Source organism: Gadus morhua, chromosome 18 (genome assembly GCF_902167405.1).
Source record: "Gadus morhua chromosome 18, gadMor3.0, whole genome shotgun sequence".
Taxonomy (NCBI): domain Eukaryota; kingdom Metazoa; phylum Chordata; class Actinopteri; order Gadiformes; family Gadidae; genus Gadus; species Gadus morhua.
Window position 1 is genome coordinate 9,036,180 of NC_044065.1, and position 22,500 is coordinate 9,058,679.

Sequence of the window (22,500 nt, forward strand, 5' to 3'; positions counted from 1 at the left end):
ATCCTGTTGCTGAATGTATGCACTGGGTGTTACTTGTGTTAGCATAAAATGCATTTCTAGAGACACTTCTTAAAGCTGCTTCTTTTTAATTATTCCCAGAGTCTTTTGATTTATCGGGGAATAATTATTCCCAGAGTTTTTTGATTTATCGGGGAATAGTTATGCCCAGATTATTTTGATTAACACTAAGTGTTCCATGAAATCTGGGAATCATTACTCAACAATTACTACAAATTAAATGAGTTTGTGAGATCCCTGCATGGGGACTTCGACTATGCCGGCCTGCACTGCATAGCTTACATACTGTGTCCTTTGTTGTGTTTTTGCCTTAACAAAAATTATTTTGGGCCCTGTTCAGAGAGCCTCTAACAATTCAAACACTTAAGGTGGTTGAGCGTCTTACCTTCTTCTTCTCAAACACAAACCTGTTTAAACCTGTCCAAATGGATCCATAAATAAAGCCACAATGCAACATTCAGATTTCGACAAACCATTTTTATTTGACTGATACTGTTTAAAAAAATCAGCGAGTCCGCTTTGATGCCAACTTAAACATAGTGTGTGATAATTGTCCAGTGTCTGCTGATTTGTGTATGTGTATGTCACTGGTGTGTTTTTCATACACTCTGTTTATGTTTACAATATGTGGCTATGTGAATTAGTGTCAGTGTGTGTGTGTGTGTGATGTGTGCGTGAATATCAGATTGCTTGATAAGGCAACATGCAGTCATCAGTTTTGATTGGCTTCAAAGTAAAAACACACAGATCTGCTCATGACACATAGTACACACACGCACACACACACACACACACGCGCACACGCACGCACACATGCGTGCACGCACGTTTTGCTGGTACGATCTGCTTTTCCTATGTTAAAACACACAAATAGAGTACATACGGATACACAAACACAAACACAGATGCAGGGCAGACAAAAGCTTGCCACAAGCCCAAGGGAAGTGGCGGGGGCCAGTCATTGAGCGACAGGGTAAAGCTATCTTCTGAGTGGCTGTGAAAGCTGATGGGCGGGACTAACAGAAGAGTTACTATGGGAACTCTAAATGGTCAACTACAAACCAAAACTACATCCTCCATGACTCGATGCAGGATCACCTGACTCTACAGATTTTGGTGGCTCAACCCCTGGCTGACTGAATTCCATATTGCTTGTTTGTCTCACTCTCTACAGCATGCAAACCTCACAACGTCTAAAAGCAACAGCTAGCACACGGCATATCAAAACAATCAACCAACACAACACATTTTGCCTCCTTGAACTTTAAAATTCAAATCAACCCAGCAGTGCAAACAAGGATTAAACCAGTCTGAGAGACTAGACAAAACCTTGGCCAAAGAAATATGAATCCAACTCAAACCATCCCGTGACTAAACCTAGTCTTAGTCTAGACCTTGATTGATCTACAGAACTGAATTTCCAGTATTGCTTCTGCTCTTGAGCTTGTTCAAAGCAAACTCGTGGCACAGTTTTGCCATTGTTTTGTCCTAGCACCTCTGGTTATTTCTAAGAACAAAAGATAAGAGGAAAAGTAGAGGAAAGTTGTGTTGCTCTCTGCTGGTTGCTATGCATACATATTCAAGATCAAACACACACATACGCACACACACTTAGCCAAACAAAGCTAACTACAACAGTGAACACGCTACGCGGCTACGAAACACAACGAAGCCATTCTCGGGGGAATCTGTTCATGCATTCTACTGTAGTTAGCGAGCGATCGCACACGTTGGAGGGAGGGATAATCTTTAGCCTTTATTGCACGATGCCCCACAAAGAAACACACACTGGCAGCATTCTCCGGGATCCTCTACCTCCGCCCAGTAAGCATGCACGCACGCTGACATGCTCACACGCACACGCATGCACACACAGGACTCACGCAAACGGTTACCACAAACACCATCCCATGAGCTATCTTTGTCTCAATATTTTTTACACGTATAACTATTATCACGATTGTATTCACATGCTCTCTTCAGCTAACACTGAGGCTGCCCGTCCCTCTCACCTGCCCATCGGTGGGGTACCCTGGTATGTACAGGACATGTATGCGCCAACAATGGCCCTCTTTCTGTCTTTCTGTGGTACGTGCCCATGTGTGATTACGCTATGGGGGAACCGTGTGTGTGCCTTGGTGAATGCGCGGGCATGTGTGCAAGTGTCTGTGTGTTTGTGTGTGTGTGTGTTTGTGTGTGCGCGAGCGCCACATTGTGTGTTTGTGTGTGTGTGTGAGCAGGTCTTGCCCCCAGAAAGGGCAGCAGATATGCAGTGACAACAACACTTAGGGGATAACATCATGACAACACCAACACAAGGTGGGGGGCGTGGAACAGAAGCTTTGGAGGGAGGGAGGGAGGGAGGGGGGGAGGGAGGGGGGGATGCCGAACTACCAGGACAGTGTGGAGGTGGTCTGGAGGGAGTGGGCATTAGGGTTAAGGGCAGCGGGGACAGAAAGGCGCGGCGTCTGGAAGAGTCTGTTTTTGTCGTTTTGGTTCCATAAAGTCACAAAAAAATATGTTGAACATCTCCTAGGAAGAGCGTAGGCAGGGATGGGGGGGTCGGGCGTGGGGCTTTCAGAGAGGACACTGCCGGACGTCCCAGGAACAGTTAGTACCCCTGTGAGGAGGGAGGGAATGGTCTGGGTTAGGATCATGAGAGCATATACTGTCAATGTAATACAACAGTATATCTAGTGCACAATGTGAATAACATGTACGACAAAATGATGTTTGTTCTCTAGAAGTATGTGTACTTTTAAAGTATACACTGAATAAACTGTCATTGTACATTTACTACTGAATAAACTGGTTTCAAGTTCACTCCAAAAAAAGAGTGAGAGCCATTACCTCTCCTCCCTGGCCACCCTGCTCCATGCCTCCATACTCTCCCTGGGAGAGAGAGAGAAAGAAAGAGAGAGAGAGAGAGAGAAAACGAGTGAGAGAGAGAGAGAGAGAGAGAGAGAGAGAGAGAGAGAGAGAGAGAGAGAGAGAGAGAGAGGATGAAAGAGTAAGAATAGATTGAGAGAGAGATAGGGAAAGAAGCAAAGATAGAGATAGTGAGAACAAAAGCCCATAGTTGACTGTTGCCATAGGGTTAGGGTGGGGCATCAAGCATCAAGCAATCAAGCCCCAGGTCCAACTGAAACTAAAAAAAAAGTGCGCAAACGCACACACACACACACACACACACACACACACACACACACACACACACACACACACACACACACACACACACACACACACACACACACACACACACACACACACACACACACACACACACACACACACACAGTATGACCGCAGAAGGCTCTGATCAGAGAGGAGGACCATGCAAAATCTCCACAGCAACCGGAGAGAGGGTTAAGCAGAGCATACTGGTGTTGTTTGGGGTGGAGTTAGTTGTTAGTTGCCTGAGGGTTTCCCAAGATCTATCAGCAAACTATGCACAGCTACGAATAGCTTTTTAGGCGTTAGCATGTGACCAAGTCCACAAAGCAAGTATGTAAGTTGCATGCCATGGGTGGATCTCTGTTTTTAAATAAAGGTTCCTAACTTATTCAAATTCCAACACTGAGTCAATGAGCACCTGAGGGGCGAACCCACAGCAGCCAAACCAAGAGCTTAAAGGGGTAGTTCGGAATTTTGGACATAGGGCCTGATTCCCAAGTTAGCCTTGGTGTTCTGCAGTTTTCAACCCATTTCATTCAGTCCTTCTAGTTGCAGAGTTCGCTCGTGCTAGGATAGCGCATGGCAACGGGCAATACTAGCCTGCTAATAAAACAGTCTTACCCACTCCACAGTACACCCGAGGTAAATCAATTATAACGCCAGACTATAAATGTAAATGTCTGTGTTGATAGAACAATGTTAGAAATAAAACCAACCTTGCATTGCATTGGATTTTGAAGGACTTGCAGACTGATACCTCGGTTAAATTCTGCTGCTGCTGAGAATGTAGTCCCTCCAAATGCGATGATTCATGCGATGCGAGGTTAGTTTTATTTCTAACATTATTCTATCAACACAGACATTTACATCGACCGTCTGGCGTTATAATTGATTTGCCTCGGGTGTACTGTGGAGTGGGTAAGACTGTTTTATTAGCAGGCTAGTATTGCCCGTTGCCGTGCGCTAGCCTAGCAAGAGCGTACTCTGCAACTAGAAGGACTGAATGAAATGTGTTGAAAACTGTCTCCAATGATAAAGAACACCAGGGCTAACTTGGGAATCAGGCCCTATGTCCAAAATTCCGAACTATCCTTTAACGGATTCAAATTGCAAGACGTGTGCTACACATGCAACATAACCTTATGGGGTCTTTGTTAAAGAATGAATGCCTTTGAAATAGATAGTGTAGTATAGGCTAACATTCAGAATACAGCTGTTCTACAGTATTTATCATTATTAAATTGGTCTTATGTTTAATGGTTCTTTCCATGTTGATGCTCACGCATGTTTTGCTACAGATAGGTAGTAGCATGCAGGACCCTTTGACCTGTGACCTATAACCCAAGTGCAATGCTGTAAAATAGGCACCTCGTATACTGGTTCCTCCTGTACAAGGGCAACAGAATGTAGTCAAGAACGTAAATAAAATAAAAGCAAAGATAACAAAACGAAAACAAGGAGACATTAATAAACGACAACACAGACATGAAAACAAACAACCACATTACCAAAATTAAATGAACAAACAGTACACACAATTTGAACCATGAAAAGCAGTTATTCACAATGACACGTTAGGAGGTATTCCATATATGTGTAATTAGATATGAGACGTAAAGTTCATGTAAAGCTTTTACAATAAGGCTAGTCTGACATCGTCAGATCAATTCGCAAACGTGTATTAGTCTAAAACCTCGTAGTCCATCCCAGATTTCCAACAGGCATTATCAACGGGCACAGACAAAAAGGCGTCTGAACGCAAATGGCTAGACCTACAACCAATCAGATCAACCTGTGACGCATCAGTGACAACCACCTTTATTGTTTTTTAAATGTCTGAATGGCGCACCCTTATGGCACTCCTTTGTACAGTCATCCTAACAAACCCGCCCCATATTAGACAGCTTTGGGGGTCCGACCGGGGCCAGGTCTCCTGGAGATCTGTCTGGACATGAGGGAGACCCAACGGATATGCCAGCAAATACTATAAAAAAAGAGCTTGATGACTCATCCGGTTCCAAGTCTACGATAAGGGTACATTAACCATTCACTAACATTAGTAAATGCAGTAAATGGCATTACCTCACAGTTAACTAACAGTTAACTATTGGTCTAGTAATAATCTACTCATGGAGATCCTATTTACTAATGGTGTTCAGGTTAAACTTGAATGTTAACTAAGGTATTCATGAATACATTATTTAATTGGGTTAATCGACACCCGAATACTAACCATAACCCACTAACACTTAACCTAACCCCTTTACTAATACTATTTAATAATGCTTATTACTTTCTGGCCTTAACTAATATAAATGGTTAATGAATGTTCAACATTTAAATTGAGGTTAGGGTTACTCATTTATGAAAAATAAGCTTGTAAGTTTGTAATGTCTGGAGACTTTCCATTCCGATTATTGTTGGTGGTGCCACACCAATGAAACAATACTAATTAGAATATCAATAGAACTAAAGCAAGTTTTATTAACATATCAACTAAATGTGTCATTGTGATTTCACTTAGCATTGTTTATGTTAACGTGTGTCAATGTCTCCATCTACTGGAATTAGGAGGATCTGGTGGTTAGACAATCATCTTTTGTTAAAATAAAACCTTATTCAGTTTTTCACAAACAATTATTTCCAGTTGAAACAAGTTCTGTTTTAGTATGGACGAACATTGATGAGTTATTTTTGACGTTTCAACCTTTTTGGGCCTGCTACCAGCTAATAAAGCTTTAATAAAGCACCAAAACCCAAGGTTTCAGTGTTTTAGCCTCAGATACATTATTTAATCTCCTATTATAATACCCTTTCAAATTAATTAAACCATTGAACTGCATAAACTAACGTAACTATAACTGACTTTCCCAGAGCCAACAAACACATCAGACATAAGGAACACAGGTGAGATGGTGGTCGCTATGGCGACTGACCTGATTGACCATGCCAGTAGAGGCGGCGACATTCTCGACTCCTTCCACGTTGGCCTGTGACACGTCGTTGGCCCCGGCAACGACCCCCTCTCCTACGATGTTCGCCTGGTCAGTAGTTCTGTTGGCCACTGGGAGAAGCAGGAAGAGGGGTTATGGCCAGACACGCACATACAGTATGTGCTCCCATGCAAGCACACACACACACACACACCCACACACACACACACACACACACATGCTCAGACACACACAGGAACCTGCTGGAAATCAGCTTTACACTGAGTCACGCCAGTTTTAAATTTTAACTTTATTTACCTTTAATACTTTCCTGTATAATGCAAATAAAATAATAAATAGTAAATAAATAAAATAAAACACACACACACACCAAGCCCACATGGAAGCAGACACACACACACACACACACACACACACACACACACACACACACACACACACACACACACACACACACACACACACACACACACACACACACACACACACACACACACACACACACACTTACCTGTGTTTACTCCGGACACGACTCCCTCCTTCGTCTTGTTACCTGAGGAAGAGGAAGACGGCCAGGATGAATACATTGACAATGTCTCTGAACAGGGCGAGTGGGATGATTGGTTTGTTTCATTCATGCTGGCATATCCATCAATAAACAGTATAAATAGTAACTTGAAAGCCCCTCCCCCCACTAAGCTATTAATATTATGATCCAAAGCAGATTCAAATCTGGTTACATAAGGTTTGTGGGGAATGAGGGATGAGAAAGATAGATGGGTTAGAGACAAAGAGGTAGAGGGAAACATGGATAAACAGAGGGAGTGAGTGAGTGAGTGAGTGAGTGAGTGAGTGAGTGAGTGAGTGAGTGAGTGAGTGAGTGAGTGAGTGAGTGAGTGAGAGAGAGACAGAGAAACGGAGCAATAGAGAGGTAGATGGATTGGTAGAAGGAGAGAGGAGATATTTTAAGCACAACTTCATATACATTCTGAGTATTCTGAATTTGACTTTTGATATATTTTGTATATATTATTAATCTTTTAGATATGTGTATATATTTAGCATTTTACATTTATAATTTACTTAATACATTTTTTCGTTTGGCCTATTTTTCCCCTGCTTTGGCAATATAATTATATATTTGTTTCCCACACGAATAAAGCTGTTTGAAGAATAATTTAATTGAATTGAGAGAGATAGAGGGAGGTAGATGGATTGATACAGAGAAAGAGTAGGATGGAAACAGAGGGATAGAGGGAGGCGACAGAGACATCTCCCTTCCTCACTTGCCCGCAGGATAATCCTTACACACTACAGCTGCTGTAACTGATGACAGCCTCTCTCTCCCTCTCCGCCTCTCTCCCTATGCCTCTTCCTCTCTCTCTCTCTACCTATCCCTCTCTCTCTATCCCTATCCCTCTCTCTCTCCCTCTCTCTCTCGCCTTCTCTCTCTCCCTATCCCACTCCCTCTCTCAACCTTTCCCCATCCCTCTCTCCCTCTCTCTCTCCTCTTCCCCCTACCTCTCTCTCCCTCTCTCTTCCTCTCCCTCTCTTCCTCTCCCTCTCGCTCCCGTCCTCTCTCTCCTGTCCTCCCTCCTCTTCAGCCTCTCTCTCTTCCGCTGCCCCTCTCTGTCTCTCTCCTGTCCCCCCTCCTCTTCCCCCTCTCATCCTCTCTCTCTCTCCCTATCCCTCTCTCTCCTTATCCCTCTCTCCATCCCTCTCTCCCTATCCCTCTGTCTCTCTCTCTCTCCCTCTCTCTTTTCCTTTCCCTCTCTCCCTCTCTCTCTCCTGTCCCCCCTTCTCTCCCCCCTCTCTCTGCACGCTCCCCGTAGTTCTTCTGCCACGTGACTGGCTACTGCAGTTGAGCTTCACGCTCACCCGTTCTCCCCATCTAGTCTCTCCCTTCACGCACGCTCACTGCACGCACACACGCACACACACACACTCACCTGCACGCGTGCATGCACACGGAACCACACCCACAACACCTGCATCTACACAGGCGCTCGCACATGGAACCGCACGCACACACGCGCGCACACACTCACACACAGATGCACCCATGCACACACATTGTGGTCCGCGGATGAAATGCACTCAATCTCTCTCACCCACTCACACTCACGAAGACTCACACACACACACAGACTCACACACACACACGCAGACTCACACTCACGCACACACAGGGATGACGCAGCGTCTTGTCCCTGTCTGAGTATCTGTGACTCTTTGTGATCAACATACATCTGCTATTTCTACATTGTAATTTAAATATTTATATATATATTGAACTGATAAAATTAGATATCATATATTAATAAATTGTTATATTTATATCATGTATTGCGTTATTTGAGGCTGAATGTTTGAAAGGGTGCCCACGAGAAGCGCTGGTCGTGTTCTTTGACTGCCAAGCGGGCAGTAGACCGGTTTTCTTTTTGAATGTATAAATAAATAATGTGTCCTACTTTCAGGTCTCCTGACCTGTGAAATGGATGTTACGGATAATGGAGCACACCCAAGTCCACGCACGAGCGCACAATCCCGTGCGCGCGCACACACACACACACACACATACATACATGCATCCATGTGTGTTCCACCCGATGTTCTGTTTCTAGTCGTTCTCAAGGCGTGTGATTGTGACCGATGACTAATCCATCCCTCCCATGGATTGAAACCCTTTTTAGGGGAGTCCGTCCCTGATTGATGCTTTTGCTTTTTGTCGCCCCGGTGTGTAATTTATTCCGTTCTCTTCTTCTGGTCCGGTCTTGCACGACAAAACACAAGGCTGAACACTGTTCACTGCCGTTTATGACATAATACTCCCCTCCCCCCCTCTCTCTCTCCCTCTCTGCCCTCCCTCTCCCTCTCTGCCTGACTCCCCATCGCTCTCTCTTTACGTCTCTCTTTCTCTTCATCTTTTGCGCTCTGCTTCCTCACACTTGTTTCTGTCTTAGCCGTCTTTTCAGCTGCTTTTCTCCACCCTTACCATCTCTTTTCTTAATTTCTCCTTCAGTGCCTCCATCTTTATTTTATAGAGCAACGTAATATCAGCAGGCTGTTGGTCGACGGAGCTGGTTGGTCATCAAGTGTGTCACACACACACACACACACACACACACACACACACACACACACACACACACACACACACACACACACACACACACACACACACACACACACACACACACACACACACACACACACACACCTATACATGTACACGCACACACGATGACATGCAGGGAATTGTAGGGATGGGGTTGTAGATTGCTGCAGTGCTAAACGGTTCCATAGCATAGGCCATTCCCCTCACCCCACACACAGGGCCATGCCGACACTCACACACACATTGTGGCCAGTGGCTGTCTCTACCCATCAGCAGAGCTGGTTCAGTATAAGAGTGACACCTGACCACTGAGCTGACACATAGTGGCCACACCACACCACTGCTCACATTCTCTCTCTCTCTCTCTCTCTCTCTCTCTCTCCCTCCCTCCCTCTCACCTTTCTCTTACCCTATCTTCTATCCCTCTCGTCTAACCAGTGGCTGGCTGCAGGCCTAGCATCCTGGGTAACCTTGAAATGTGACGCACTCTGTACGCCACACACCAACGGTCAGGGCCTTGATGGTGAAGAAGCGCCTGGCTGGACAACCCCCCTCTCACCCCAGCCCCCCCCCCCCCCCCCCCCCCCCCCCCCCGCCCTGCCCCACCCCATGCACCACACGCACTCCTAATGAGAGGCCGGCTCTACCCCACCCCACTCCTGTCTCCTCCAGTCCTCCACCTTCCCCAACCGCCATTTTGTGTCGCAAAATTAAAAATGAATGCCAGAAGCGAATGCCAACCCCCCTGCCATCTATCTACACCAACACACACACACACACACACACACACACACACACACACACACACACACACACACACACATACGCACACACAGATAGATTCATAATTTCCTGAACAGATACCAGGACCCCTATCAGGCTTGCTATGGCGGTGTCAAGTCTCTATCTTTCCATCTCTCATTTCAATCAGTCAATCAATCACTCTCTCTCTACTCCCCCTCCCACCCCCACCCCCCCATGCCACCCACCCACCCGCTGATTGCACCAGCCCTGCAGTGCTGCCACCCCTCCCTCTTCTCCATCTAGAATCTATGACAAATACACACATTTTCTCCTCTCTCCTCCGCTGGTATCTTCCTGACAGACTACCCCCCCCCCCTTGCCCCCCCACCTCAGCTCTCAGCAAAATGTCTCGACTTACACGCCCCTGGGGTTCCGTCTGCCTCGGAGGCGTCCCCCTCCTCAAACTACGCAGGCATTATGTGCTGCTGGTGATGGTGCTGGTGGAGCAGGTGGAGGTACATACCGACATACATCACCCCTTCTTTGGTCTTGGCTGCTGCCTCCTCCACGCCCGCCTTGGTCTTCTCCGCGGCGGCCACTACACCCTCCTTGGCCATGGAGAACCCCTTCATGAATACATCCATCTTTTTTTACGTAGACGAAGCTATTTGGCTCCCCTGCTCCGGCAAACAAAAGCGGGCCTGGCTGACTGGTCGGCGAGGATAATGTTTGCCTGGTGCTCGGAGGGAGAGCTGGACAGAGCGGAAGAGAGCTGGCGGTGGTATCTGCGAGGTAGCAAGAGCGAGAGAGGAGAGTGGGGTGTGTGTGCGTGTGTAAGAGAGACTGTGTGTGAATGTGCGTGAATGCGTGTGTGTAAGGCTCCTCCTCCCTGCAACGGTGACCGAAAAGGACTGCACGACAGGACGAGAGGGCGAGCAGACTGAAGGAGAGAGAGAGACAGAGGGAGGGAGTGCGTGAGAGAGGGATGGAGGGATAAAGAGAGATAGAGCAAACGGAAGGAAGGGGGGTTGCCGTGTAGTGCTGCGATGGAGCGGAGGAGAGGCTGAAAGACGGATTCGAATGGATGCTGCAGCATTTTTAAGTCATGCTGCAGACTATGACACCCCCACCTGCTCGTCATCCCGCCCCCCTCGCTCTCGTGATCGCTCCATCCCAGTGAAACCGGCGGCATTTTTGCATATTAGATTAGCGCACTTTATCGGTCTCATCTACACGCAGACCTAGATGCTATTTACAGAACATCCCACGGTTATACACTGTTGCTGGTCCTTTGAGAATGAATCAAGGTTTTTTTTTTTATTACAGCACACACCCTTAAGATATTGGCTAAAATGCTTTGTATAATTCACCCCCTTAAGAATGCGATTGGTATTGTAATAATGTATACACAGACATGTCGTTTACTGTCACAACGTGCCGCCAGAAAAATCGTTTCTGTCTCTTTTCCCTTTCCGTCGAAAGGAAAAAGGGGGACAGACGACGCCATCAACAGCCATTTTCCAGCGTTCGAGATGGGAGAAAGTGCTCCGTCATCGTACCCAGTGTGAGTCACATCGCTCCTCTCCCCCCTCTTCCTCCCCCATCCCGTCCTCCATCCCCCTATTCCCCCGTCCTCCCCCCTTTCTGCTAACTCAGCAGCAGACTCTCCTGTATGGAGCAGCGCTAAATCAAATCTTTCATCACCGCAAACCCGGTTATATTTAGATTAAATTTAGACACGGAGGAGTTCAGACGTTTCACCGATATCTCCAGACAACCCAATATGCATTTCGAATAATGTGCTAGATAAGAAACCAATACAATAAAAGCTGAGGTTTATTGTACAAAAAACGAGAATCATTTGGGCGTTAGGATAACCGTTCAGGTGTTGAGGCGCGTTCCAGCGGACTTGCTGATTCTGAACTGGAGCGAGGTTGCCCCCTAGTGGTGTCTGCAGATATGGTCTCACGATGACACAGCACTATTATTGTACTGTACTCTATTAATAGTGGTTTTCCTGCAAATTTGCATCCATATATTTTTTACATTAGATTGGACTGACTAGATTGGACATAAGGTACTCAATCATAAGACATTGTGATAACTTAAAATTGTATTCCATGGATGAATATTTGGTCCATGATTACCTAAATGGTAGGCCTAATGTAAGGTGCTTTAAAAACATGAATGAATCATATATTATTGTGTGACTTATTAGTAATGAAATTTGCTTTGTACAACCTGTTATTTAAAAACAATTGTATTCTGTGCTTATGGAGACAAAGGCGTTGGAGCAAGGTCATGCTTTTGGTGATTCAATCCATTATTAAATAGCTTAACCGGATACATGTATATGTTTCCAATACTCTTCATTATATATTGGACATGAAGAATAGGATTCATTATCATCCAAAAATTCTGAGTGTTTGGATTCTATAATTGTATCTTGTTTATTTCAGGCAATTTGGATTCAATCCAAGTAATATTTTTGAGTACATTTTTAAGGTACACAGATACTAGCTGATGGGAGTTAAGGTATGAAAGTTGAAGACTGTTAAGCCAAAGCTTTCTTCCGGCATATGTTGTTTAGTTCATCGTTACATAGAAATAAACACACACACTCACACACAAACACACACACACACACACATACACACACACACACACACACACACACACACACACACACACACACACACACACACACACACACACACACACACACACACACACACACACACACACACACACACACACGTTGATTAATCAGACCCATATAGTTTAGAGAAAAAATTTATTCACATTGATGTCAGTACATGTTGTTGGTATTTTCACATACCTTTTTTGCACACATGGTGAAGTTAGCTTTATTTCAGTTCTTTTTCTTTCGGTATAGGCTCTTCAGTAGATAAATCACGCAGCCAACATGTTGGTGCGTGTGTTTCGTACATGGCAGTACATAAAAGGTGCACAAATAACTTTTTCTTACAATTTCACTTTTTGTACAGTTTTCTTTCCAAAAAAAACAGAGCCAGACAACCCCCCCAAAAAAATAATAAAATAAAGAAAAAACAAAATAAAGAAAATAGATGAGTTACTAAAGCTCTGTTGCGTCTTAGCAGTAGGAAGTTCGGATGGATGGGGGTCATCGTTTTTCGGACAGATCTCTTTCAAAAACAGGGCCAGACAGAAACAAAAGAAAACTAAAGAAAATAACAGAAAATATCACAAAAAGCTCGGTCAGGTCTTAGCACTATCGATAGCCACAACGGACAGGTACAGGTAATACTGAGTTTTATTAACAGATGAACAACGACAAAAACACTCTCACACTAACCGTTAATAATCTTGCATTCTACTAGTCTAACAGAGCTACCATGCTTAACGCTCATTCCTCAGCAGGAGTTGCCTATACTCCTGTTTCGTTTCCTTCTCTATTCCGTCGTTTCCACTCCATATTTTCTTCTTTCCCTTGATTCGTCTCTCCGTCCTTCTGTTATCCAGGTGCGTTTTTACTTCTGCGTTCCTTGTCCCACGGTGATCTCCATCTTAATGGATGTTGAGGATCTGTGCGGACAGTCCGTTGTGCCAGTTCTTCAGCTTGGCGAAGCGGGGACCCTTGACCTCATGCTCGAACTTCTCTCTGATTGGTGGGTACGGGGGAGCAAGTTATTAGGACGATAGCCAGTTTTGAGGAACACATTTTTGCATTATGTTGTTGACACTCGTTGACATATTAGCAGGAGTAGTTGAACACATGATGTATGTTATTTTATTATTAGGAATGTAGACCAAATGCTGGACTCTTAGGATAACTGGACCTGAAACAGCTGTTTACGTATCTTACCTCGACCTCAGGAGGGCCTCTTCATCTGGGTCTTGCACTAGAATGAGAGAGAGAGAGAGAGAGAGAGAGAGAGAGAGAGAGAGAGAGAGAGAGAGAGAGAGAGAGAGAGAGAGAGAGAGAGATACAGAGAGAGAGAGAGAGAGAGAGAGAGATACACCAGTGAGCAACAATGAAATCTGCTCAGCAACTCAAAAACACTTAGGAATAAAGGAACGCAGGGAGGAAGGACGAATGGAGGGAGGCCAGAAATGGAAGGTGAGGAAGGAGAGAGCGAGAGGAGAACGGAGAAAGGTAGAGCGGGGGGAACGGAGAAAGAGAGTTATAGGTAGGAATGAAGGACGGGTAAAGATGAATGAAAGAAAGACGGAAAAGAAAGTCATTTTTAAATAAAAATACAAATTGATAAATGCATCTAGGAAGGGGGCAGGGTAAGAAAGCAAAAAGACGGTCGGTAGAAGATAAACGAGAGAAAGTAAAGAGGTTGAAAGAATGCATGGAGCTTACTGTATTCGGTGCCTGTGATGTGGGCCAGCATCCGGAAGCTCTTGGACTGTAGGTTGGTAGCGCCGTGGGCCCAGTCAGCCATGTCCTCGCTGCGGGCGTTTGGCCTGATGACGGCCTGGTACACTGGGGAGGCACAGTCGATCACTGGGTCTTTGACCGGCAGCGCTCCTCTGAGGGACCAACACAAAGGGCTCTTAGACACACTGTCCTAGGGATGTAGTTTGTGGGAGTCTGTTTACAATTTTTTTTGTGGCACAATTGCACATGCATGTTTGTATGTTTGAATAAAGACGAAGTAAAACAAAAATAGCGTCCATTTCATTATAGTTAGTTTTACAATTAAGATTTTTCTTTTTGTGTATGTAGCACCCTCTACTGGTCAGGAATAGCACATACCAATACAGCAACAGGATACCTTCTAATGTTGGTGGTTAGTATAGTGAGATGTAGTTGCTAGTTAGACTTTGAACGATGTTGGGATACTCAGAACATTTGCATGCCATTAAATCCCATGATGTTTTTTTTTATCACCGTCCGATGAAAAGGGGATGAGAGAGAAAGACGGACAGTGAGTACGAGAGGAGACTGTTTGGAGGTGTCTTTTGGACACATACAATGACGTTACTGTTATGTATCTATGTGACTAAAAAGCCTCACATAAATACATACTAGTGAGCTGCAAAGATCCACCTGTGGACACATCGCTTTAAATTTCGCAGACAGATAACCCAAAAAAACGACAGCGTTTGAACAAGACAACCAGACTGGCGCTAAAGCAGGGGACACACGGGGCCCATATATGAACCAGGGACGATCCATATATGATGAGGCGAGCGTGGGTTGCACTGGAGGGCAGCTGCGCTGATAGCTGTATACTCACGACAAGGGGGAGCCCGCCTCCTCGCTGAGGTCACATGATCAAACCAGGAAGTAATGGATGGTAAGGGATTGGTGGTGGTGGTGGTGGTGGTGGAGGAGGACGGCAGTACAGGAGATTGGATTGGTTTGTTGTTTTGTGGCGGATGGGCGTTCGGGGGCGGGGGGGCGGCGGGGGTGGGGGAATGAACAGAGGCAATGGAGTGTAAAAAGGCACGGACAAACAAGGAAAAGCGGCACCTAAATACTATATAGGCACCCATGTTCTCAAACACTAATCCAGAGAGGTCTGACCCCAGCACTCTTATGGGCCTTAAGCACCCAGTGGCGACCGGTTAGCTGTGCGGTGCGGAACTGAATACGGAATCACGCATTCAGTAACCACCTCCAAACCCAGCTAGCATTTAGATCCCCATGAGGGCCGCTAGGTGAATACCAGCCCATAAGAGCTAGCATGAGCCACTACAGGGATGGGAGATGGGGGTGTTGGGGGCGTGAGGGTGCAGGAGGGGGGTTGGGTATTTGCGTGGAGGGGAGGTTTGTGCTCGTACTTACCCCTCATGTCCCTTGGCCTGCGACTGGCCAGCGATGGCATCCATGATGGCGTCCTGGGAGTACATGCTGATGGGCGTGTTGTACTGGGCGTGAACTATGGTGGCCTTCCCCCCGGGGCCCCGCACCTCGATGGGCTTGTGGGTGGACAAGGCTGAGTCTTTCAGTGCTATGGGGTTGAAGCTGGGAGTATACTCCACACTGTCAGTGTCACGGCAGGGTGGGCGCGGCGGAGGACGGAGGGTGGGTTGAAGGTTCGAAGGTCGGAGGTCGTGCAAGGAAGTGAGGACGCACGGGAGTGAGCGGGGTTAAGGACAGGAGGAAGGCGGAGAGAGAGACAGGAGAAGAGATTGGACACTGAGTTGATGGGGTGTTTTTTAGTGCAGGAGTGATGTGTAGTACACAGGACTGACAGACAGGTGGTGCTGTTCTACCGATCAACGGTTGGACTGCGGAGCATCAAGTGTGTGTACGCGTTACCACACTGGTTCTGTTCTAAAGGCAGTGACAGCTTCAGGATTTCATCCGATTATTTTTAGAGGACTATCTCTGTTTGGTAATTAAATATGTTTAACCTTTAATGAAACAGCTGACTTTAGAAGTTTACATGTAGTATGCATATACCTATATTCATATAGATATACAAATACATATGCATACACATCTTGGAAAAAAACACATTGAGATACATATAGATATGCATACAAATGAGATGAATGAACATGAACATAAAGATGACCAAATTCAATCTCCATGCTCAAGTCAAAAAAGTACTTTCACGAAAATCCTAGTATGATGCACCTACGCACACACACAACCACACACTTCAAACCCTACAAACACTGTAAAGGCCACGGAAATGCAGTTAATGATTTTTCTCGGAAGTTCCTCTGCAGTGTTTATTGATGGATGACGTGGCAGCACGCAGAAACTCATCAATGTCACTGTTCCATGGCCCATGCATTAATCATATGCATACCAGTAATTGCATTAATTTCCACGGAAAACAAAGTAGGAAAGAACACAGTATATGCATGGAAGAGCCATGGCATCTTCGCTCCGGCAGACTGATAGCATTTTGAGTGCTGCCTTGCACTCACACACGAATACACATACGCACTCACACACATACACACAAAAATAAGCCTATACAGTCACACACAGATTCACGCACGCACAAAGGCACATATCTTTCTTACAACGTCAACAACCTTATCACAGGTGGCGGGCCGTCATGGCCAGTAGCCGTTGAAGTTGCCACTCACACGCGCGCGCACACACACACACACACACACACACACACACACACACACACACACACACACACACACACACACACACACACACACACACACACACACACACACACACACACACACACACACACATTCAAACACAACTACACTCTAGTCAAAGAGACAAGTCCATTCCACCCTGGTGTCCCTCTTCATGAGCACCGCCCCATGCAGAGGTCATGCAGAGTAAATGCAACCCAAACAACTATTGGTACTGACTTTGCTGCTGTGTTTAAAATGACCTGTAAAACGACCAGACACAGAGAGACACAGAACAACGAACAGAGAAAGAGGAGAGAAGAGAACGATCAGAGTGATAGAGGATACAATGATCGAGGCAGAAAGGGAGAACCAGAAATAAAGAGATTTGAATAAAGTCTCATGGTTTCCCTTGGACGTGTGCGTATGCGTTGGGCTTGGGGCTACAGTGAGACCATGTAATACAGTCTAAAGGTCAGATAGCGATCCGGGTTTCAGCCTGGCTACCCACTGCTCCTCCAGGGATGACTGACAAGAGCAGAAATACCTGTCACATTTCATGCACTCAATCACACACACACACTCACACACAAACACACACACACACGCACTCAAGCACACACACATAGAGGTGGACGCAAATATCCTCATAGTCACAAACACAGACACGCACAGTCATCCCGTCAACAGCCACCCCCCCCCACACACACACACACACACTCACACACACACTCACACACACACACACACACACACACACACACACACACACACACACACACACACACACACACACACACACACACACACACACACACACACACACACATCTGCGCACATGTACTATGGATAAAGTGGAGTGCACTTGGAGTGCGGCAGTGTGCACGTGGGATGCCCGTGTGCCAGGGAGGTTTATATATGGCCGCTCTATCCCGGTGCTTGAGAGGGGACATCCATGGGATTTGGTGCGATGGCTTGTAACCGGAGTGGAACATTCCATGACGGTGGGCAACAGCTGCTACTGTATGTGTGTGTGTGTGTGTGTGTGTGTGTGTGTGTGTGTGTGTGTGTGTGTGTGTGTGTGTGTGTGTGTGTGTGTGTGTGTGTGTGTGTGTGTGTGTGCACGAGTGTGTGCTCATGTGAGTGTGTATGTTTTTGCACAAGTGTGGGTGTGTTGGTCTTCTGTGCCACAAGTCCCCCCCCTTTCCTGGGCGGCGGTTGTGTTAAGGTAGCATCAAGACTCCTCTTTCATCTTCGTCCCGCGCCATCATCACATTTATCGGCATGGAGACGCCGAGAGAGCGCACGTTTGGTGACACGTGTCCCCCCAGCCTGACCCGCGGCGAGGGGGGGGGGGGGGGGGGGCGCATCCCGCCCTCCAGAGGGGAAAGCCATTAGTGGAGATAGATACGCGGATATGATACCTTACGGCGTCAGCAGAACGGACATGACCTCGGTCCAACCAAACTGGGATGCCACCCCTCAACCCCCCCCGATTTCAACCCTATGGTTCTACAGAACCCTAGGTTCCCTATGGTTCTATGGGGAACCTAACCTACTCTATAGGGAACCTAAGCAACCGTAGGTTGCATAGGTTCCCTATAGAGTCGGTTCCCTATATTTCTTTAGGTGACCTACTCAATAGGGAACCTATGCAACCATAGGGTAGTACCGTACAGAGGAACCGATTTAAATTGGGATTTTCAAGAGGTAGAAGAAGGGTCGTTGACGCCGGTTGATTTGCGGCCTCTCCCCTTCACCTCCGGTGGTCTTACATTTTGGTTTGGGCTGAAGTCAGAGGACGGCCCTTTCTTTATCTTGTGGTAATCAACAAGTGTCGGCGAAGAATAGGCGGGGGGGGGGGGGGGGGTGATTGTTTATAAATGATCCCTGTCCTGGTTCTCGATTTCCCCTGTTTCCCGTTCGCCGGTCCAGAGCATGTAGACCACTGTACCCTGGGAGGATGTCGTAATGTTCTGAGTATTTTGGTATCCCCCATGGTGTTAACATGAATCCACAAAGGGTCAAAGGGGTGAATTCTGAAAACCCTTGTGAACACACCTCATGCTTGTTCTATTATTACCAAAATACTAAAGTAGACAGTGATTGTTGTTACGGTATTAGCTTGTGCCGTGGTTTAATTCTGTGCTTGTCAGATTCCTTTTACCCGTTCAATGTTAAACCACCTGGGTGGTCACCTACCCTGGGAGACACAGATGGCCACCGGCCGCTGGCTCAGCCTCTCCTAGCTTGCACTGCATCAAGGCCATCTCCCTGAGATTGTGGGCGGAGTAAAGTCCAATGGGGCAATTATACTGCCCTCTTTGCCCGGGAGGAGAGGCTGCACTCGATGCTGGTGAAGCAGTCGACTTAGCCGTAGATACGAAAGGACGAAATGGACCGGGCTCTTTCTCCGGGGATTGAAAGAGAATCCTCCTGGTGGGACTTTTGGCAAGGCAGCTTCCAGAGGACTCTGAGTCCTCCATCTTCACATCCTCTTCCATCTCCTTCGTAGAATGAGATGGGTGACATGAGAAAGAGGCCGAGCCCAGGCTGGGATTCCTGGTTATCTGAACAGCCCACGGGGGTTGTTCAGGTAACCAATGGACGTAGACTCTCAACACGCAAAACTCGAAATAAAAAAGGTCACATGTGCGGGGAGGAAACAATTGGTGTCTCTCACACTATTTGGTCTCTTCTGTGCCATGTTTATCGTGTGTGTGTGTGTGTGTGTGTGTGTGTGTGTGTGTGTGTTTAAGTGTGTGTCTGTGTGTGTGCGCGTGTAGTGTAGTGTACCTTCTGGTGGGGGATGATTGGCATGGGTGACTCCATTCTGGGAGTGCCTGTGGGAATTAGAACTGGACGTCTTGACCTGGAGAAAGAAGGGTTAGCTTATTGAATGCATCTGCCTTCTACTGTGTACTGTCTCCGAACACACCAGCTGCTCTATGATCTTTCATGACAACAAACGACCAATTACAACTGACAGCTGACTGAAAGAATTCAGAATCGCCACAAAGACAGCTCATCTTTTTTCATCAAACCCATGCAGTGTGAGTTGTGATCTGTAGATGTAGATGATGATGTTATGTGTTGGGTGTGTTGTAGTACTTCTGCATGGTGAGTGCCAGCTTGCTGCTGGCGGTCTTGATCTTGTTCTGGGCCTCCAGGTGAGTCATGCCTTCGGTGCTGTGGCCGTCGATGGCCGAGATGATGTCTCCCTGTGACAGGCTGCCACCTGCTGCCTTGCTACTGGGGGTTATCTGCAAGAGAGTGTGGGGGGGCATGGTCAAGACAGGGGGTCAAACAAGGAGATCACCTGACTGACACCGATCTAAATCGGCGTCAATAAGCTTAGAGAGATGGGGAAAACAAACACACAGAGACAGACACAGATAGACACAACAGGCGCCAACGTACGCACACAAAGACATAAAAACAAAAAGGTATAAATGTGAACGTTTATGCATAACCTAAGCAGGAGTTTACACACGCACACAGACACAGACAGACAGACAGACAGACAGACAGACAGACAGACAGACAGACAGACAGACAGACAGACAGACAGACAGACAGACAGACAGACACAGTCAAACACAACATCACACTTGTTAATTTCCCAAAAGGCAAAAGGGCTTTAAACGGATCCCATGAAGAGTGGAAAATGTCCTTAAAAAAAGTAATTCTAAATCTTCATTCCCTAGGCTTGGAAAAAGTAATTAAATACAAGCTTTGATACGATGCAAAACCTCTTGTTCAGTCTGCTGTTTGAGACCGACTCGCTGGTCTTCAGGGCAGGAGAGCTCAGCTGACGCATGACGTGCTCTTATTGTGCAGTGCATTTGTTTCGTTCCAGCCAATGTCTCTCACACACTCACTCACAAACTCACAAGGCAAAGCCCAGATCTAATCGGCACTTCAGTGAACCAACGGATGAAACGAAGAGCAATCAGGCCCCTGGGCAACAACACCTGAAGGGACCAGGATAACATCCATCACTAGAGACTCTTAATGGAACACAGTATCAGAGGGGTCTGCACTGCCCGTGTGTGCGTGTGCATTTGGACGACTAGCACATAAACACTTGAATGATAAATGAAATGTATTTTATCGCTATGCCTTCATTACCACTGCCTCTTTTTTTTTTAAGCGCCACAAACAGATTACTTCTCCTGAAAGTAATCGGTAAGCCCCTGAAAGCTCCCGACAGAAGCAGCACGTAAAGTAAAGTCGAATCCATTAATACGATGCTAATGGTTATATCGGGGCGCCTATTATGCTAGCAACTGTGCAGCGTTGCAGGTTTGGTCTGATGGATGGACTTGTCCCCACTGGGGGATCCATGGACAATGGCAGGAGTCCAGCACAAACCATAGACCTGGAACAGAACCAGTCTCAGAGATGGGCTCTCCGGATAAGCTATCAGATTCATCTGGACTTGAATCACACAGCCGGCGTTGGGAGTGTGGTCGATGTTGGAATCTTTTTCTCCCTTCTTTGCTGTGTTTGCTGATTCTGCTTATCTGCAATCAAATTTATTTGTCCTCGTCAGGATTGTCTTTTAATTAAATTCACTCTACGGTGGATATCTTCTTGTTATCGGTTCACCTCGGGCCAAAGATAAAGTGAGAATTTGACAAGTTGCTAAAACAAAAAGCAAGAAGTGAGAACAGAGGGCTTAACAATGTACTTTTTTTAAACTCCTTCATAGCCCTAAGGAGCCTCGGAACACAGCAACCTTCATGTCGTTTCAAGCTCAGCTTATGGCTTTTTGTGAGCAGCTATTTGTCTTGAAACAGATGGAAACGAGAAAAAAACTGAAAAACCATTATGAACAAAACGTTTTGGACCAGCTCCATCTGAGCGAGGGGAGAAAGCACTTTTGGTGAACCGCGTACCAGCGAGTGGTACATCTGTCTTCGCTTACAGACGACTCATTAAAAAAGGTTAAAAATAGAGCCGTAATCAAGATGCCTGTTACTTCAATGTTGTTTGACCCCTCTTGCCTCCCTCCATCATCGTCAGCCCGCCGGCAACACCGACGGTAACACCGACGGTGCGACCCCACGCTCCCCGACCCCACGTCGACCACCCCACCCCTTCTGCCCCCACAGGCACCTGTTGGCTGTCAGTCATCGCAACGACGACTTCCCTCCGACTCTGGACTACTGTCTGGTGATTTTCCTCTAAACAGACATACACACTCTCTCTCTCTCTCCCTCTCTCTCTCTCTCTCTCTCTCTCTCTCTCTCTCTCTCTCTCTCTCTCTCTCTCTCTCTCTCTCTCCCTCTCTCTCTCCCTCTCTCTCTCTCTCTCTCTCTCTCTCTCTCTCTCTCTCTGTCTCTCTCTCTCTCTCTCCCTCTCTCTCTCCTTTCTCTCTCTCTCTCTCTCGCTCTCTCTCTCTCTCTCTCTCTCTCTCTCTCTCTCTCTCTC

At 46.4% G+C, this 22,500-nt stretch overlaps 2 protein-coding genes across 7 annotated transcripts in view; both read right to left on the reverse strand.

Annotated features, from left to right (window-relative positions):
• Positions 1-474: 474 nt before the first annotated feature.
• Positions 475-11,088, reverse strand: sncgb (synuclein, gamma b (breast cancer-specific protein 1)). Of its 2 annotated transcripts, XM_030339351.1 has the most exons (6): positions 10,535-11,087; positions 6,661-6,702; positions 6,132-6,259; positions 4,564-4,581; positions 2,869-2,910; positions 475-2,638 (listed from the first exon to the last, which is right to left on the reverse strand). In XM_030339351.1, the coding sequence occupies exons 1-6, from the start codon at positions 10,653-10,655 to the stop codon at positions 2,630-2,632; spliced, it is 360 nt and encodes a 119-aa protein (XP_030195211.1). In that variant the 5' UTR covers positions 10,656-11,087; the 3' UTR covers positions 475-2,629. The 2 variants fall into 2 exon arrangements, with proteins under 2 accessions (XP_030195211.1, XP_030195212.1); XM_030339352.1 differs by lacking the exon at positions 4,564-4,581 and having other exon boundaries at positions 10,535-11,088.
• A 1,700-nt stretch (positions 11,089-12,788) lies between these two features.
• The window catches only part of ldb3b (LIM domain binding 3b), a 13,117-nt gene continuing 3,405 nt past the window's right edge, over positions 12,789-22,500 (reverse strand). Inside the window, exons 2-9 of one of the 5 annotated variants that reach the window (XM_030339344.1) lie at positions 20,176-20,327; positions 19,861-19,936; positions 17,305-17,327; positions 15,794-15,991; positions 15,243-15,266; positions 14,363-14,532; positions 13,859-13,895; positions 12,789-13,654 (exon numbers count right to left, since the gene is read on the reverse strand). In XM_030339344.1, the coding sequence (XP_030195204.1) occupies positions 13,561-13,654; positions 13,859-13,895; positions 14,363-14,532; positions 15,243-15,266; positions 15,794-15,991; positions 17,305-17,327; positions 19,861-19,936; positions 20,176-20,327 (774 nt within the window). In that variant the 3' untranslated portion in view covers positions 12,789-13,560. Of the gene's footprint in view, positions 13,655-13,858; positions 13,896-14,362; positions 14,533-15,242; positions 15,267-15,793; positions 15,992-17,304; positions 17,328-19,266; positions 19,572-19,860; positions 19,937-20,175; positions 20,328-22,500 lie in introns of all 5 variants that reach the window. The other 4 variants (XM_030339345.1, XM_030339347.1, XM_030339346.1 and 1 more) reach the window with 4 other exon arrangements.

What these genes read in the sequence shown, in the direction of transcription:
- sncgb (XM_030339351.1), bottom strand. Translation starts at nt 10,655, where the DNA reads ATGGATGTATTCATGAAGGGGTTCTCCATGGCCAAGGAGGGTGTAGTG. An exon ending in AGAAGGGGTGATGTATGTCG is followed by an intron (nt 6,703 to 10,534) that starts GTATGTACCTCC and finishes CCTCTTCCTCAG; the next exon opens with GTAACAAGACGAAGGAGGGA. An exon ending in CGTGTCCGGAGTAAACACAG is followed by an intron (nt 6,260 to 6,660) that starts GTAAGTGTGTGT and finishes TGCTTCTCCCAG; the next exon opens with TGGCCAACAGAACTACTGAC.